Consider the following 17,955-nt stretch of genomic DNA (forward strand, 5'->3'; position numbering starts at 1 on the left):
TATTTGTCAAATTTATGTGCATGTGTTAATTGACAGTGACAACTGACAGTTGTTTATTAGCGGTGTCTAGAAAGAATTCGTGTTTTTACAATATGAGTAAAAAATTAAATAAACTTTAAACGTAAAGAAAAGCTCAATAAACATATTTCACCAATATGGGAGAAATAAATAAAAGACAAAACGATTGGGATTCAGTCAAAGGGTTGCGAGAACCTATAAAAACTATAGAGGTTAGTTTCCTGTAATTTACAGGACTGTAAGAAACTTATAAATGTGATGCCCATAATTGTATTATTAACATTAATCAATGTTATTTTACATTATTATAAAAAAAATAACGAAAACAAAATCTTGTACTTACAGTAATATCAGGCATTTCACATTCATATTTGTAATGTGTGTAAATGTAATTTGTATTGCTTAATATTTACTATATTATAATAAAATATATATATATAATATATTAATGTACTGTTTATATAAATTTCAGGACAAATGGAAACTGGTGCCATCTTTCTTACAAATAAAGGGTCTTGTGAAGCAGCATATTGATTCATTTAACTACTTCATAAATGTGGAAATTAAGAAAATTGTCCAAGCTAATGAAAAAGTATTTTGTGACTCGGATCCTTTATTTTATATAAAATATCTGAATGCTTATGTTGGTACTCCTGATTTAGAAGAAGGGTATAATGTCACAAAGCCAACTACCCCTCATGAGTGCAGGCTCAGAGATATGACATATTCAGCTCCAATCACTGTTGACATAGAATATATAAGAGGCAACCAAAGAGTTATCAAAAATAAACAGCTTATTGGAAGGTAGGGCTTTTGATATATAACAATATTAAATATTAAGAATCTTTATCACACCTATATCATTAGGTTCATTATTACAAATTCTACTTCCAATGTATGAACATATTGTAAACTTTCTTATTTGTCTCCTTTTTGAAATTTCATCACATTAAAGACAGATATATTTTTAAGTATGCTGATGAAAGTTCTTGTATTACAAATGTCAATGTATAAAATTATATTTATAATTTACTTCTTTTCATTAGAATGCCGCTAATGTTGCGATCATCAAATTGTGTACTAACAAATAAGTCAGATTTTGAACTATCCCAGCTAAATGAGTGTCCTCATGATCCTGGTGGCTACTTCATAATCCGAGGTACGATTTTATCAATGAAAAGCTTTTTTTACATATTGCATTTACTGTATGTCCTGTTGCATAATACATGTTTTCCCTGGCTTCTCATCAGTATTTTGTGATGTGTAAACCCAACACAGCATCCATTATAAAGAATGAACACACAAAGATGGAGTTTATATTATTTTTGTCATGTCATGTCAAAACGGGAAGGTTTTGTTTCAAAAAATGATACATTTATTATATTACTTATATTTTGTGCTTTCTTTGTTAGGTCAGGAAAAAGTAATTTTAATCCAAGAACAATTGTCACGAAACAGGATGATAGTTGATGAGTTCAAAGGTGCCATTCAGTGCCAGGTCACGAGTTCCACCCATGAGAAGAAGACAAGAACTAATGTTATAGTGAAAAATGGAAAATATGTCCTGAGGCACAATGCACTGTCAGATGTAAGTTTAAAAAACTTTTATTTTTGACATTTTGAAATTTGTAAACAAGATTTATATGCATAATTTATAAGCATAATATCATTATTCATTATGATATAATTATTGCACAATTAAACAAGCCTATCATAATATGTAGTCAGCGGTAATGTAATATTTGGATTTTGTAAATTTTGTAAATTTTGAAATATTCATTTTTATTTGTATATTGTTTTAGGATATACCAATAGCTATTGCTTTCAAAGCAATGGGTATTTGTAGTGATCAGGAGATAATGCAACTTATTGGTACTGAAGATGCAATAGCGAAAAAAATGGCGCCATGTATAATGGAATGTCATAGCCTGAAGATCTTCACACAGAATCAAGCACTCTCATATATTGGTAGCAAGCTGAAAGTTAAAAGGTATATAATTTACAAGCATATTATAATAAATGGTTTTTATGGCTTTAGGCTGATGGTAATTTTTATAAGTCAGTTTAAGTGTGTTATTATAAGGCTTATGAAATTCACATTGCTTTGATTACTGCAACCAGGGCCGGATTTAAGGGAGGGCAACCGGAGCGGTAGCCCCGGGGCCCCTACAATAGAGACGTCGGATTTTTTTTTAAATTCCGACTAGTAAACACTAGTAAAAAAAATATATATCTTTTCCTTCGATATTTTTTTCGCTGTTTTACCTTTATCTACAGTACTTTGTACAAACATGAATACTAGAAGAATCTACCTGCGTTTGACAATAAAATATTTATTGAAAAACTCAACTGTAAAAATTATTCATTTTATATTCGGAAAATAATTTGGGGCCTCCACTCCTTTGTTGCCCCAAGGCCTCTAGACCTCTAAATCCGGCCCTGACTGCAACCATTACCATTACAGCATTGACATATGTATTTACAGTACTATTATCGTTGAAATTGATTGCAGAAGTTCATTGATGTAACTGGCGCATACTGGATGTATTCCCAACTATCATTTCCATTATAATAATTAAATTGATTATAAACATTAGGTTTCAGACATCAAATGCGAAATTCCGCACACCAGTTGATGAAGCTCGCGATTTATTGGCTACAACCATCCTGGCTCATGTCGCTGTAGAAAATTACAATTTTTATGTAAAAGCTATATACTTAGCGATTATGGTAAAGAGAGTTATTGAGGCAGAGTCAAATAAATCTGCAATAGATGACCCTGATTATTATGGAAACAAGAGACTTGAATTAGCGGGCTCCTTGCTAGCTCTGATGTTTGAAGATCTGTTTAAAAGATTTAACTGGGAGCTCAAGTCCATAGCAGACAAGATAATACCAAAAGTCAAAGCCGCGCCGTTTGATGTCGTGAAGCATATGAGACCAGATTTAATTGCTAATGGATTATTTACTGCTATTTCTTCTGTAAGTTGCCACCGCACTTTAAATTTATTGTTAGTCAAATATACGAATCTATCTTTGTATTACTTAGATGAGTAAAATACATGTTTTACTATTAAAAACTTATCAAAGTTGTATTATGTGAACTTAAAAATGTTATCCATGTCATCTGTTGTAGGGAAACTGGACCATCAAAAGATTTAAAATGGAAAGGCATGGAGTAACACAAGTTTTGAGTCGTTTAAGTTATATTTCTGCTTTGGGAATGATGACCAGAGTAAATTCCCAATTTGAAAAAACCAGGAAGGTATCTGGACCTCGCTCTCTCCAGCCATCCCAATGGGGCATGCTGTGCCCATCCGACACCCCTGAAGGCGAGGGCTGCGGTCTTGTGAAAAATCTGGCATTAATGACACACATAACAACAGAATGTTCAGAAGAGCCGATATCTAGATTGGCTTGCAATGCTGGCGTAGAAGACGTTAGACTGTTAGGTGGAGAAGAAATCAATCATCCAGCTGTATACCTGGTGTTTCTCAATGGTAAGATAACTCAATTATTAAAAAATGGACTTTGATATGTATAAATAAACATGTAATAGTCTGTTGAAACAATTGAAATCTGCGATTTATTTTTTAATCTCGGGTTTGTATGTATGCGTGTTTCTGCTTATTTTCCAGGTAATATTTTGGGCGTAACAAGACAGTATAAAAAACTTATAAAAATATTCAGAATGTTTAGAAGACGGGGACTTATTTCTGCTTTCGTATCAATTTACCCAAACCACAATCAGAGGACAGTTTACATCTGCAGTGACGGAGGCAGGCTTTGCAGGCCGTACATTATCGTGGAGAAAGGATACCCGCTTATACAACAATTGCATATTAATGAGCTAAACAGAGGCATTAGGAAATTTCAAGATTTTCTCAATGACGGTCTAATCGAGTACTTAGACGTGAATGAGGAAAATGACAGCCATATCGCGACTCGAGAAGAGGAGATTGATCCGTACGTGACGACACATCTAGAAATAGAGCCATTCACTATTCTGGGCGTTTGCGCCGGCCTCGTACCTTATCCACACCACAATCAAAGTCCTAGGAATACCTATCAATGTGCTATGGGCAAACAGGCTATGGGTAAGTAGCGATGGTTAAGAAAGTTCATTTTACATTCATATTACGCTATGCCCTTGATACATAATAATACCTTATAAAATTTGCAGGAACTATTGGATACAATCAGAAAAATCGGATCGATACATTGATGTATAACTTAGTTTATCCACAATGCCCCATGGTCAAGACAAAAACGATTGAATTGACTAATTTCGACAAGTTGCCCGCTGGACAGAACGCTACGGTGGCTGTAATGAGTTACAGTGGTTACGACATAGAAGATGCTTTAATCCTAAACAGAGCGTCTATAGACAGAGGTTACGGTCGATGTCTAGTCTACAAAAGCGCAAAAACCACGATGAAAAGGCATAGCAACCAAACTTCGGATAGAATTTTAGGTCCCTCCAGAGACGCAAATACAGGAAAAGTGATTAAACAACACGATATCTTAGACACCGATGGTATCGCTGCGCCGGGGGAAATGGTGGAAAATAGACAAGTTTTGATAAATAAACAAATGCCACTGGCTACGTTGAATTCAATCGGCCAGAATCAACCGCAACAAGTGGAATACAAGGATGTTCCGGTTACGTACAAGGGACCAGTAGAATCGTATATAGAGAAAGTGATGGTGTCATCGAACTCCGAAGAAGCATTCCTTATTAAAATACTGCTGCGACAAACGAGAGTCCCAGAGATAGGTGACAAGTTCAGTTCCCGACACGGGCAGAAAGGTGTGACCGGTCTTATTGTGCAGCAGGAAGACATGCCTTTCAACGACAGAGGTATTTGCCCAGACATGATTATGAATCCCCACGGATTTCCATCTCGAATGACAGTTGGGAAAACAATTGAATTGTTAGCAGGGAAAGCGGGACTAATGGAAGGAAAATTTCATTATGGTAAATAAATGAATTTACTTGTTACATTACTCTTATTTTAAGTGGCTTGTAAATAAACTATAAATGACGTGTTCTAACATTTGTTCAAAAATCAAAATATCCCGTTAATTATACGTATGCGGAGGCAAGGCTTTTTTCTCAAACTAAAACAAAATTCTTACACGTATCTTCTACATATACATTTTATACAACATTACAGGCACGGCATTTGGGGGTTCCAAAGTTAGAGATGTTTGCAAGGAATTAGAAAAGCATGGCTATAACTACCACGGAAAAGACATATTTTACTCAGGATTAACTGGAGAACCTTTAGAAGCTTACATTTATTCAGGACCGGTGAGTATCGAGATTTTTTAGAGATAACGCTTAATAACTTAATTCTACGGTCACGTCGGCATAACCATATATATTATTTTATAAATACATACTTGTATTCACTATCTGTAAATCTATTAAAAAGCTGATTGGACATAGTAATTATTGACTGGATCTCATACTGTAATGTTTATTGCAGTCTCTTGAGTAGTTCATACATTTCAATTACTTTTATAAAAACCGTAAATGAACTTTTTTGGTAATTTTTCGCTATTCTATTAAGACTTTATTTCTCCATCTACATCCACTATAAACAATCACCCTATATAATAAATATCAAGAAAAATAAAAATAATGACATATTTCCGCAGGTGTACTACCAGAAGTTGAAGCACATGGTGCAGGACAAGATGCACGCTCGCGCCCGCGGTCCGCGCGCCGTGCTCACGCGCCAGCCCACCGAGGGCCGCTCGCGGGACGGCGGGCTGCGGCTAGGGGAGATGGAACGCGATTGTCTTATCGGTTACGGCGCGAGGTGAGACATTTAAAAATGTTAAAGGCTCAATAAATTAAAAAAAATAAATCCTAATTAAATAAAATTGTAATTCCCTGAATAATATTGATGATGCGTATTGTGGCTATCCTTAGTAGTTCGCTGACGCATGATAACGCCACACCTATTTGATTTATTTATCTTCTAAATAGCTGTTATCTTACTTTAAGCTGTTATGTTCTGATTTGACGGGTGTGTTAAGTGGAGATGTCTATAAGAGTTTTATTTTAATTCTCAGTTGCACTACGGAATTGTGTGGTGGTGTAATTTGAACGTTTCTTACGCTATATATGTATGGGCCGATTTCAGGTAGGATTATACCAAATAAATTCGAAGTCTATGGATAATAAGATTCAGTAAATCCCTATGATAATTATTACACATAGGTATTAGAGTATCCCTCTGTGATGTCGATGATTATTTGATATTAGATCCTATACATTTTTACATTGATTCGTATTTAATTTATATATACAGTAAACAGGGTGAATTTTTTATTCAAATTGGCCTCCAGGCCAAATCCGAAACTATAAGGATTAGCGAAAAATGTTGAAAGGAATTACGAGACCGATTTTGATAAAAACTAAAACTGCATTATTAGTTTTTAAAATACCTTTTCCCTAGCCGGGAATAGAACGAGCACATTTTGAAAAAAATACACCTCTATATTATTCCACTATCTGATAGTTGCTTATAAGGATCAAATTCTGGGAAGTAATGATAAATGACAAACTGCATATTATGTCAGCATGTTGCTGATGGAGCGTCTGATGCTGGCGTCGGACGCGTTCTCGGCGGACATCTGCGGCGCGTGCGGGCGGCTGGCGGCGCGCGCGGGCTGCCGCGCCTGCCGCTCCTCCGCCGCCGTCGCCACCGTCGAGATGCCCTACGCCTGCAAGCTGCTCTTCCAGGAACTCGCCGCCATGAACATCGTGCCTAAGCTCACACTTAAGAAGTACTGCTGACTGCTCTCATTTTCATGGTCCAAAAGTACCGACTTACTGTCTGCTGACCTGGAGACCACGCAAGCACGCAGTGTACGCTTCATGTAAACTATTGTAGCATTTGTATCAGGGTCAAGAATTACCTGAGCGATCAAAGAACTGACCTAATATCATTGCATTTGCTTATATTTATATGTATTTTAACTGCATACTTCCCTTGCAGAGCCTTTAACATTGAGAATATATGTTAATTAAAAAATATATACATATTAAATTGTTTCTGAGTAGCCAGTAAGAAGTTCTCACCGACTGCCCAATCTCATCCATATTGTATAAGTATAACACTTCTGGTAATTAAATGTAAATAAATTGAATAATTGATTAACAGTTTTTATTTGACTTTTCTATTCTATCTTTGAATCTATTGAAAACATTTATGCTTTCTAGAAAATTCCGCACACGTTTTTAAGGAACAAAAGGAAGTTCTTCGGTAAAACTAAAATTTGAAAACACTGAAAAATTATTTTTCAAATATTTTTTTTTAAAATAAAAAGCATGATCATTACATTGATAACCTCAGTCTTTTTAACGATGCTCTTGACAATATAATAAGAGACCATACAATTACAAGACAAAAAATATAAAACAAACCACTGCACGAAAGGAACTTAAAAATAATGTACCCAATTATAAACCATACAATAAACACATGGGAACCCAAACGGCGCAGAGATAGCCGTGGTGGGAGATCTTCATTTACAATGGTCTGATGTGTCCCGATATCCTTAACGTATCGCTGTACCGTGATCGGTCGCTGCAATACTTCGCGGGCCAAGTACCCCACAAAGTCGGGACTAGTCCATAACCTTGCGAACGTTTCTCCATACTGAAATAAATAAATAACACATGGTATAAAAAATTATTAATTAGGTATGTTGCACATTGTCTCCATAGTTCCGGGACAAGAAAAGGGCTACGGTATCCCCTGCCTGTCAGTCATAAGAGGCGACTAAAAGAGGGTTTCCGGGATTGCGGACGGCAAGAGTGGTAGCTCGCTCCGCCCGGCCATCGACTCCAGGAAGGACGGCGGTATGTGTGTTAGCACATACCGCAGTCCTTCCGTGTTGTACCGTCGTGTACACCAGACGGTGTGGCGAGCGTCATGCTCACCTGAGTGGAGCCCAACGAGGCAACACGCTAAGAGGTCTCCGGTAGCGTCCCTTTGAGCTCCCAGAGTCCTTTACACAGCGCCAAGGACGGCCACCGGGGGGTTTTAGTGCGGTAAGAGTCCCACATAACCCTGTGTTGCTCCCACGGCATCGGGTTCCTTTTGAAGGTGTCCCCCTCGTGCGTCCCCTTCACACACATGATTTAATTCGGTGAAGCCTTTTTGTAAGCCTTGTGCGTGTATATCAATAAGTTGCAAGTGGAACGCGCGTGCGGGTGTACACACGCGTAATAGTTTTCTGGTCCATGAATATTGTAACATCCACGGGTGCCAGTGACCACTTATAAAATATATGGACTGCATGCAGGTATGAAGGTTTGATGTAGGTACCTATATTATTATGATGGTTACGAAAGGCAACTTTTAGCCGCGATTCAGTATCGCGTTCGGTGGATCTGAGTCTGCTTCGTTAATAACGCGACGCGACGCGATTGTTTCTGGTGACACGAGGTAAAGCGGGGTACGACGCGCTTCACGACAGCATCGCGGTCATTTTGCGATTTCATAGTTGCCAAAATTTGCCGTGTTTAAATTAAAATCATGCTGATTATTTACACAGACTTACCACTTCATTTAATCTTGTTGCTATTTGATGCAACATCCTGACTAAGATTGTATTTTCATAGGTTGCTATAGGCATCAAATCAGGATCTCCCATGTAGTGTATGCCTGTTGGATTACTCCTTAGCTAAAAATACATACAATTAACTTTAGCATTAGGCATTTATCAAGATTTATCTTTACGAACAGCCATTCGTAATGTAAGAAGTTACCTTGTTAGTTATTGAGTGCGCGAAGTCGCTTGAATTTGCAAATGAAGAGTTTTCCAAAGTAACATCCATAACTTCTGTTTCCAGTGGATGTAGAACGTTTTCATTTAACTGAAATGTGAAGTTTATAAACTTATAAATAGTTTTTATTGAATAAGCTCAATTTGTGTTAATGTTTATAACCAGCACAGATTTTTTGTGTCTACATATTTGTAAATTATTTTTGGAATCTACAATAATTCATATTAAAAATGTTATGTGTATTCATACCCCAAATATGTGCGAGAAATAATGTACACAATTATTTAGGAATAGGGGTCCTTTTTTAAAATCTTCTATTGAAGACTTTTCTTCCTTATTTTCTTCCATCATAAAGAAATTGCATATACTTTGCCATATGCCTGAAATGTAGAGATTTATTATGTGTATGTACGAGTTAATTTTTCATCAAAATGGATAACACTTAGAAACAACTAACATATAATTTTATCACTTTTACAAGTTAATTAATCTGTTTTCATGTTTGTTTGTAAAAATAGGTCAAGTATTATAATTATAAGATGCAAAAATGTATTTAAATTTCTATTAGTTCTACTTTTTAAGTCAACTTAATATTTATCACTATTACCTAGATGTTGCTCATTCAAGTTCTTCTCAAATTCTTCGACATTTTTCTCAGCAGTAATTTTAGCTGCTATAATTCTTTTCACAAACTCTATTGCGAAGGATTTCCTGTTCTCTCCCCACACTGGAGTGTATTCGAAGCTTGTAGACATATTCAGTTCAGCTATAGCCTGTTTAGCTATTGCCACCCACTTGTTCAAGGCGATCCCATTGTATGTATAACTGTATAAAAATATAAACAATTAAATCTTGATTTAATTTTGCTGTAAATTGTGCAAGCTATTCCATGTTAAAATCGAATTATCGAGTTCGCTAGTTGGTCCAATGCGATTAGTAAATGGAATATGTTTAAGGATATGTAATTAGTATAATCCTCATAAGCATTTTGCTATTACCCTAATACCTATTTATTTTTAGCGCTCATTCAACCTCATGATCAATCATTGGAATACAAAACAAAAACATAAAACCCATACCTCTGATCTAAATTGGAATTATTGTAACTGTTTTCCAGACTGCGGTGTAGGCCGGCATTATTGTCGGTGATTGCTTGTTCTAAATTCCATAAAATAGGTATTAAATGTGGCTGTGAAAATACCTGTAAACAAAAATATTATTTTTTGTTACTTTGCCTACTAAGTAAATGATAAGACTTTTACTAGAAGATTCATTTCATTTCCATGAAATACATATTATTTTCTTGAATTATTTTATAAGTTACCTCCATAGTACTTTATTGTAATGAATTATTAATTATCTATTTTAAGATTTTTTTGATAGGAAAGGTTATAATTATAAACTGAATTTTAACTGACTATTAATATCGTATTTTTTTACAAATGTCACCACTACATTAATAAATACTAACTACTACATTTAAGTTAAAACTTCATAAAATAAGGCTAATAAGAATATTACTAACTTTTCCTAATCGGAACAACATGACTGTATTTTTGTACGCAGCTAAATCAAGCCTCATAAATCTGGGTAAAATTAGTTGCAAAATGCAAGTGTAAGAAGGAAAGTTCTCAGCTATAAACTGAATGAAAGTAGCATCCAATGGGGTATTGTTGCCCTCTTCTTGATATTGATCATTTGGGAACCTGAAAAGATACATACATATTCTGTACGTATTGTGTGGGTAACAATAAAATTTTGATTTTTTTTTTTTCTTTTTTTATTTTCGTTTTAAGTTAGGTTAGGTCAAGTTTAAAAAAAAATAAAAATAAAAATCATGGTATTATGATTTTTAATTTTAGTTTGATTGAAAAATTAAAAATCAATTTTTCAATCAAACTTTTATTTATTTATTTATTTAAATGTCCTTAATCTTTTGACAAATATTTTGGCACTTTAACATGTTTCAAGCCAATATTTTATATAAGAAATATGATATAAAAAAATGTGTCAACATAAATAAGAGTATGTTAAATTTATACAGAATGGACTTTAAATCAAAATATCCATTATACTTACCTATCTTGACTAATGGTATCACTTGTATACCTCCAGGGTTGTATGAGACTTAGCCATATCTCTATGACAATTCTGAAGGAAGCATCCAGGGGCCAGATTGTAACCAGATGTTTCACATACTGATAACCGCGAGCACACATGATTTGTCGTGCGTATTTACGTAGTGTTGATGACCGCACAGCTGGGTCATTTTGATACTTGGTTGAAAACGCGTGAATATGCTTCACCATGATACGAACTAATCGCACTCTTTCAGGGCTTGTGGACATCACAGGCATCTATATAATTAAGAATAACAATTATAAATTTTAGTTTGTCATTCCAGTAATAAGAACATATTATGTATAATGCTGAATGCATTTGCATGGAACAATATTCACATATTACTTCTACTAGATATTAATTATTCATTAGATAACACTTGAATTAAATATAAAAAAGGAAATAAGTAGATTTTCAAAACAAAATTTTCGATTGAAGCATAAAAAATAATTTCCTAATAATTTTTGTTCTGACCCTTACATTAACATTTGTTGCATTAAATTGTTCAACACTCATCCATAAGTCAATAAAAACTTGAACCACTGTCTCAGTGCGCCAAACTTCATTTCGAGATTGTGTTTGTGGGGTAGTATGTTGGTTACTTATACCAGACAAGTCCTGTATAAGTAAAAGTGATGGAGAACATAAAGGCCTGAAAAGATATTATTACATCATGTTGCTGCCTTAGGAGTTATATTAAAATATCAATGTTTTGAGATGAACAGAACTATACATTTACATCACACAATATGTTTGATGAAGACTTGGTTTGAAATTTACTGTAGTTTTTTCAATAATCTCCATATATCTCTGATAGCTAAATTAACTGATATATTATGGATATTGTTGTTACTATTATATAGATAGATAGAATACTCTTTATTGCACACTTGAAGTTGAAATGATAAACTTTGAATTTAAAAAATATTAACTTACCAGTTAGCAGTCTGTAGTGGAGCAGCTATGGGAACTTTCCCTGAATAATGGGGGATGAGCGGCAAAACTGAATCATTTGGATCCAGCGGCAGAAATTGTTGAAGGTAATCACATACTAGAGCAGCATATATACTGCTTCCACTCTCCCATGATTTTTTATTTTGATTATTATTCAGTAAATCCAAAGCAAAGTGGAATATGTAATAATCAAATGGATCTGTATTGCAGTTTAAGGAATATTTCATATTACCTTGATGAAAATTATTATTTATTTTGTTACTTCTATTTTAAAGTATTTCTATGATGAATAGTACATTACAATACGAGGACGAAAAATTTTTTTCTGACAAGTGTGAGTTTGCAGGCCGAGCCGCAGGCGAGGACTGCAATCACACGAGTCAGAAAAACATTTTTCGTCCGCGTGTTGTATAAAATTTTATATTACGGGGTCGGAAATGGGGGTTTTGCGCACGCGAAGCGTGCGTAAAACGTCCATTTACGCACGCCGTGATATAAAATACATTATGCATTTCTTTAAAATAGTACAATAAAATCTTCATTTCAGTAATTCCCTAAATTAAGGCTATCTACTGTTATTCTTATAATTGTGGTATTATTGCTAATTGAAATTTATCCAATTTAATTAAATCCAGATTTAGAAAAAGGATACTTAATGCAAGTGCTCCCACATTCATTGACTGAGAGTCCATACTCAACGTGTCTGCATAGAACTGAGGACATCTTCCTCTTTCTAGTGTCATCTGTAAATCTATCTACAAATAAAAAGCAATTAAAACTATGATGCTGTAAAGAATCTAAATACATTTATATTTAAATTGAATAACAAGAAACTTACTGGCAGAATGTTTAGTGGTAGGTTGTACTTTAATTGAGGATCTGATAATAATTTATAGCACAACCGGAACATTGGCCCCTGAGGTTCCAGAAAGTTTATCAGTTCAGAAGTTTCACCTCTGTTCCTCTCATATATTAAGGATCGCAGACCCCAGCCATTGTTAAAGGGGGAAGCAAATATGTTACTGATTAACTGTGGGAATATTGCTTGCAACTCCTTATTCGGGGGTGACTGATCAATGATTCTGGTGAGTCCCAACAGCTTTTCAGTTAAGGGTAAGTTGAGACATGTGTAGAATTGACTCTGGAAAGGAAAATAGTACATAATCAGTATAAAAGTTTAATTTTTGACAGTTTCAATTGATTAATTAATTTATGATACTTGCCATTATATCCTGCGCCATGATATTTTATTTATCTGGAAGCACATGTTTTTTTTTATTAATATTATTTTTATCTTACACATACAACTTGATTAGTACTTTAAAACATAGGTTAGATTTAACAGAATTGAATCATAGATTCCTAAGTTATGTGCGTATTAAAAATTAATTATCACTTGCTAAACAGTGAAGGAAAACATCGTGAGGAAACCTGCATACCTGAGAGATTTATAAAAAAAAGGTATGTGAAGTATACCAATACGCACTTGGGCAGCGCGGTGGACTATGGCCTAATGCTTTTCATCATGAGAGGAGACCCGTGCCCAGCAGTGGGACAGTAATGGGTTGATGATGATGAATCATAGATTAATACATTGAATAAACATATTAAACTTACCTATAACCTTGTTTTCTTGATACTTTTGATAGAAATTTTAAACTACATATATTTTATTGACCACCAACGTACTATTTGCCGGTCACTATAGGAACAAAGAGTAGTTTTTATATAGCTGTATAAGTCACTTCTCGCAACCAAAAATTAAGCGAGAAAATGGATAAAAACAAACCATTAGCGGCAACATGTACATGTAACATGAAATTGACCACACACAAATAACCGAAAATATTTGTAACAGATACAAAAATCCTCAAAACAAGCTCTGATTGAGTGGATTATTTCTAGAAAGATGAAAAGCTCCTAAATCATAAAATGCCGCCAAGGCGGTAAATATTCGGAAATGGCTGAAAGTACAAAATTAAAATTAAATGATATCAAATTATACACCATATCACCGTTGTGACATTTGTATTCTGTCATTGTCACACACAACACCGGTATTACTATTCATTGAAGATTGAAGCCAAAGAGTATAGATTGAAGCCATAAATGGATTTTTTGACAGATTTAATCTGTGATTGAATGATATAATTTCCACTCTGTGTACCTTAGACACAGACTATTTAGGGGCACTATATGTATCTGTATAACAGATAAAATATAACACTTACCGTATATAACAGCATCATCAAGTTCGATTCTATCGATTATTTAACTTGTTTTGATAACTTTCATAGTATCATAGATATCGATAACGTCATTTATATGCAGCAATACTATCGATAGTACCATATCGATATGTCTATTATTTCGATTCTCCATGTTCAACTATTGACCGACAACACTATTAGTCTATTACTGACAACCCAGGCTATATGAGATTGTCAATGTCATTGTCACGTTTTTATCATTGAAATTTGAAATGAAATCAATGAAACTTGAACACGTTTATCAGTTTAACCAAGTACTTTATTATAAATACCATATAATTAACACTGATATTTAATCTACAAGGTGTGAATTCATTCATTATTTATTATGAATATCATGTTTATACTTTAATTCTGTCAATAACCTTTGTTTATGTACTGAAGACGTTAAATTGTCAAGTGTCTTATATTTCGTCTATGGAATCCAATTGGTTTGATAAAATTGGACGTCCTCGGTATGTGGTCGCGCCAATGGTCGACGCCAGCGAACTGGCTTGGAGAATACTCTGCAGAAGGCATGGTGCTGAGCTGTGCTACACGCCAATGTTCCATAGCAATGTGTTTACAAAAGATGCCAAATATAGGAAAGAGATTTTTACCACTTGCCCCACAGATAGACCATTGATAGTACAGGTAATGTTAAATAATAAGTTTGTTTATATTTCATTGGTTAAGCTGCTCCCTCACTTGAAACTTTGCCTGTATTGCTCTACCTAATAACATTTGAATCTGAAGATTACAGGCAAATGCTTCTAGTGAAAAAGCAGTAACATTGTAATATTTAAAAAATGTACACCAATTTAAATGAAGTTGCCGAAAACGAAGACTAAACACAGAAATTCATGCTTTGAACTCATTTTTATGTTAGTTTTGTGGCAATAATCCTGATGTAATGGCTGCAGCTGCAAAACTTGTTGAAAATGAGTGTGACGCTATAGACATCAACCTGGGATGCCCACAGTCCATAGCAAAACGAGGAAGATATGGTGCCTTTCTTCAAGATGAGTGGAATTTGTTGAAAAGCATAGGTAGGTATAAAAATAATAATGAAACAATGTAGAAATTTCATTGACAATTTGAAATGTGATGTATGATAAGATTAAAATATATTAAGAATCTACTTAAGTCTACCTTACAGTTGCTTTAGAAATACTGTTGTTAGAATATCTTAAAATAATGCAGTTGTATTCAAAAGTAATCTTGTTTGTTATAACCAGTTGAAAGTAAAGTACCAGAAATAAATTAACTTGTTGTAATACATTTCAAATTAGCTTGTTGTAACCTATATAGGTTATATAAAAAATATTAAGTTTTTTTTTTATCAATATTAAAACCAACAATACATATCAATGTTACTCACACGCACACAGGGTTTCCCTTCTGACTTTAAAAATTAACAAATGCAGTGTATACTATTATTTTAGTTACAGCCATGTCAAATGCAGTTAAAGTACCAATCACATGTAAAGTGAGAATATTTGAGAGTGTTGAAAAGTCTGTTCAATATGCGCAGATGTTGCAAGATGCAGGATGTAAGCTGCTAACGGTGCACGGCCGCACCAGAGAACAGAAAGGGCCACTCACTGGTATTGCCAATTGGAAGCATATACAGGCAATCAGGTTGGTTTCTTATAGAAAAGTGTATTGCATATTGTTATTTTACAAGAATTTGTATGACGCACTAAAAAAATTATAACCCAAATATATTTAATAATTAATGATTATTATTTGATTATTAATAATTGTTAATGATTAATAACTATTACTTGATAATTGTATTGAAGATTGATACGCCTTTTATATGCCTATGTAGTATTGTTATTATAGAAATAAATTATTTTTGTGATAATTCATTATTTTCTATGGAAGATCTGAAGAAATATATTAAGCAACACCATCATCATAGCTTTGATAGTAATTTTCAATTAAGAGTGTTGCAGCATCCTTTTAATTTACACAGTTATTTTATTTTTACAGAGAAGCAGTAACAGTTCCCATGTTTGCAAATGGTAATATTCAATGCTTAGAAGATGTGCACAGGTGCATAGATTACATAAAAGTTGATGGAGTAATGAGTGCAGAAGGAATTCTGACAAATCCGGCCCTTTTTGAAGGAATCAATCCATTGTCATGGGAGATAGCAGAGGAATATTTGAGTTTAGTGGAAATGTATCCATGTCCAACATCATACATAAGGGGCCATTTGTTTAAAATATTTCACAAAATGTAAGGGCCATCACATTGATAATTTTAAATTTTATTGAAGCAATTATTGTAAATATAATTTAAAAAGTTATGACTGAAATTTCATTTTAGATTTACTTTTGACGAAAATAATGACGTACGACAACTTCTAGCAAGAGCACAGAATCTAAATGATTTTAAGGATGTTTGCATTGAAATAAAGAAAAAATATACGCCATACCATGAAGGAACTGTACATTATGAAGATGATGAGGGGATTATTCGAGTTGGTTTTAATTTAATTTTGCCACCTTGGATATGTCAACCATATATCAGAATTTCCCCAGAAGAACATGTACAGAAAATGGAAATGGCAATAAAAATACAGGTAGGTTCAGCTTTTTTACATACATTTAGCTCAAAAATATATCGCAATACATTTACCGCGAAAATATATAGCTATATGTATGTATATGCTCATAATTTTTTAAATCAACTAATTATATATGTATAGGTTTTTGTATGTTTTTCTTTTAATCAGCTTTCATTGAAGTTTAATGATTAGTGATTACTTTACGAATGTCATCATGTGTTTCAGGAACATAAAAGAACACATGAGGAAACTGATGTCAATATGCTGTCCAGAAAAAAAATTAAAAAGCTAGAAAGAATTTCAAGGAGGCCTATTAAGGATGTAAGCCAACAGTCAGAAAGACCTAATGCAATATGCTTAAATGAAGTATGCCCTAATCCTTTAGTAAGTATTTGATGGGAGGCAGTGTCCACATGCATGTTTTTTCAATTTAATTAACTTCTCCTTCTTGTATTCGGGCAAAATTTTACTGTACAGTTTATCTTTATCAATGTAGATTTTGGCTTACAGTTTGTTCCAAAGATTATAGTGTTCTCAATTAACAAAAAAATGCTTATATTAAGGGGATTTGTCCCTATTTGTTGGTACAGTGTCAATTAATCACTTTCATACAGCTATAATCAGGCGCTCTAGTTGACGCCCTAGGCGTCTGAAACCCACGGTAAACTTTGAGCTGTCCAGAAGTTATTCTCTTATATCGTAATCGCGCCGCTCTACCAAATATGCTCGCCTGTTCAATGATTTTTTTGTTTTTTTGTCTATGGTGGAACATTTTTTCTTTTTTTGTCTATGCTAAGGGGGGGCCGGATCCCCTTGTTTGATATACCCCCTTGCCCTTACTTGCCTATGGTATTATTTTTTAAATGTTTTACAATATTATAAATACCTTATTTTTTATTTTTAGGGTGGTAAATGTTTATATCAACTTTGCAAAAAGTGTTGTAGGAACAAATGTTACGAAGAGGACTTGGATTGCAAAGGACATGGGATACTAGTACATACAAGGAGGGAAATGGCAAAAAGGTTTGCTAATGAAGATATGAAGAATGAAACTTAAAATACCATTCTGTGTAAATATCGATTGAATAATTTAGGTATAAAAAGTAAATGTATTTATATTAAACAAAAATACAATTATTTGACATTGTAAGCTTAGTTATTTATTATATTATGAGTAACCCTATTGTCATGTATTACAAAGCATGTACTTATTGTAAGTTAAGAAT

General features: G+C 33.9%; 3 protein-coding genes across 5 annotated transcripts; 2 read left to right on the plus strand and 1 right to left on the minus strand.

The window, feature by feature from the left end:
- The first annotated feature begins 39 nt into the window (after positions 1-39).
- Positions 40-7,193, plus strand: RpIII128 (RNA polymerase III subunit RpIII128). The gene is made up of 12 exons (XM_073088295.1): positions 40-230; positions 491-822; positions 1,065-1,177; positions 1,431-1,606; positions 1,821-2,008; positions 2,616-3,000; positions 3,155-3,518; positions 3,657-4,115; positions 4,202-4,996; positions 5,196-5,332; positions 5,683-5,846; positions 6,613-7,193. Exons 1-12 carry the CDS (start codon positions 156-158, stop codon positions 6,827-6,829), a joined length of 3,405 nt encoding a protein of 1,134 aa, XP_072944396.1. The 5' UTR covers positions 40-155; the 3' UTR covers positions 6,830-7,193.
- A 139-nt stretch (positions 7,194-7,332) lies between these two features.
- On the minus strand, positions 7,333-13,968 carry LOC140753587 (sphingomyelin phosphodiesterase 4). 2 transcript variants are annotated; one of them, XM_073088296.1, is made up of 14 exons: positions 13,692-13,968; positions 13,520-13,604; positions 12,741-13,157; positions 12,555-12,657; positions 11,885-12,101; positions 11,429-11,600; positions 10,907-11,184; positions 10,353-10,533; positions 9,907-10,028; positions 9,435-9,652; positions 9,077-9,207; positions 8,810-8,917; positions 8,602-8,724; positions 7,333-7,694 (listed from the first exon to the last, which is right to left on the minus strand). In XM_073088296.1, the coding sequence occupies exons 3-14, from the start codon at positions 13,062-13,064 to the stop codon at positions 7,371-7,373; spliced, it is 2,301 nt and encodes a 766-aa protein (XP_072944397.1). In that variant the 5' UTR covers positions 13,065-13,157; positions 13,520-13,604; positions 13,692-13,968; the 3' UTR covers positions 7,333-7,370. The 2 variants fall into 2 exon arrangements, with proteins under 2 accessions (XP_072944397.1, XP_072944398.1); XM_073088297.1 differs by having other exon boundaries at positions 13,910-13,927.
- Positions 13,969-14,565: 597 nt separating this feature from the next.
- Dus1 (Dihydrouridine synthase 1) lies at positions 14,566-17,879 on the plus strand. Of its 2 annotated transcripts, XM_073087356.1 has the most exons (7): positions 14,566-14,805; positions 15,041-15,200; positions 15,597-15,792; positions 16,150-16,398; positions 16,489-16,744; positions 16,955-17,113; positions 17,634-17,879. In XM_073087356.1, the coding sequence occupies exons 1-7, from the start codon at positions 14,590-14,592 to the stop codon at positions 17,784-17,786; spliced, it is 1,389 nt and encodes a 462-aa protein (XP_072943457.1). In that variant the 5' UTR covers positions 14,566-14,589; the 3' UTR covers positions 17,787-17,879. The 2 variants fall into 2 exon arrangements, with proteins under 2 accessions (XP_072943457.1, XP_072943458.1); XM_073087357.1 differs by lacking the exon at positions 15,041-15,200 and having other exon boundaries at positions 15,686-15,792.
- Positions 17,880-17,955: the final 76 nt, after the last annotated feature.

This window comes from Epargyreus clarus, unplaced genomic scaffold (assembly GCF_041222505.1).
Source record: "Epargyreus clarus isolate Ecla_fem2 unplaced genomic scaffold, WU_Ecla_fem_2.2 ptg000026l, whole genome shotgun sequence".
Lineage (NCBI taxonomy): Eukaryota > Metazoa > Arthropoda > Insecta > Lepidoptera > Hesperiidae > Epargyreus > Epargyreus clarus.

Coding starts and splice junctions, on each gene's coding strand:
- RpIII128 (XM_073088295.1), top strand. CDS start 156: ATGGGAGAAATAAATAAAAGACAAAACGATTGGGATTCAGTCAAAGGG. Junction 3,519..3,656: donor ATACCTGGTGTTTCTCAATG/GTAAGATAACTC, acceptor CTTATTTTCCAG/GTAATATTTTGGGCGTAACA. Junction 4,116..4,201: donor TATGGGCAAACAGGCTATGG/GTAAGTAGCGAT, acceptor TAAAATTTGCAG/GAACTATTGGATACAATCAG.
- LOC140753587 (XM_073088296.1), bottom strand. CDS start 13,064: ATGTACTATTTTCCTTTCCAGAGTCAATTCTACACATGTCTCAACTTA. Junction 12,102..12,554: donor TGTGGGAGCACTTGCATTAA/GTATCCTTTTTC, acceptor ACTGCAATACAG/ATCCATTTGATTATTACATA. Junction 7,695..8,601: donor CAACAAGATTAAATGAAGTG/GTAAGTCTGTGT, acceptor TATTTATTTCAG/TATGGAGAAACGTTCGCAAG.
- Dus1 (XM_073087356.1), top strand. CDS start 14,590: ATGGAATCCAATTGGTTTGATAAAATTGGACGTCCTCGGTATGTGGTC. Junction 15,201..15,596: donor GAATTTGTTGAAAAGCATAG/GTAGGTATAAAA, acceptor CTATTATTTTAG/TTACAGCCATGTCAAATGCA. Junction 15,793..16,149: donor AAGCATATACAGGCAATCAG/GTTGGTTTCTTA, acceptor TTATTTTTACAG/AGAAGCAGTAACAGTTCCCA.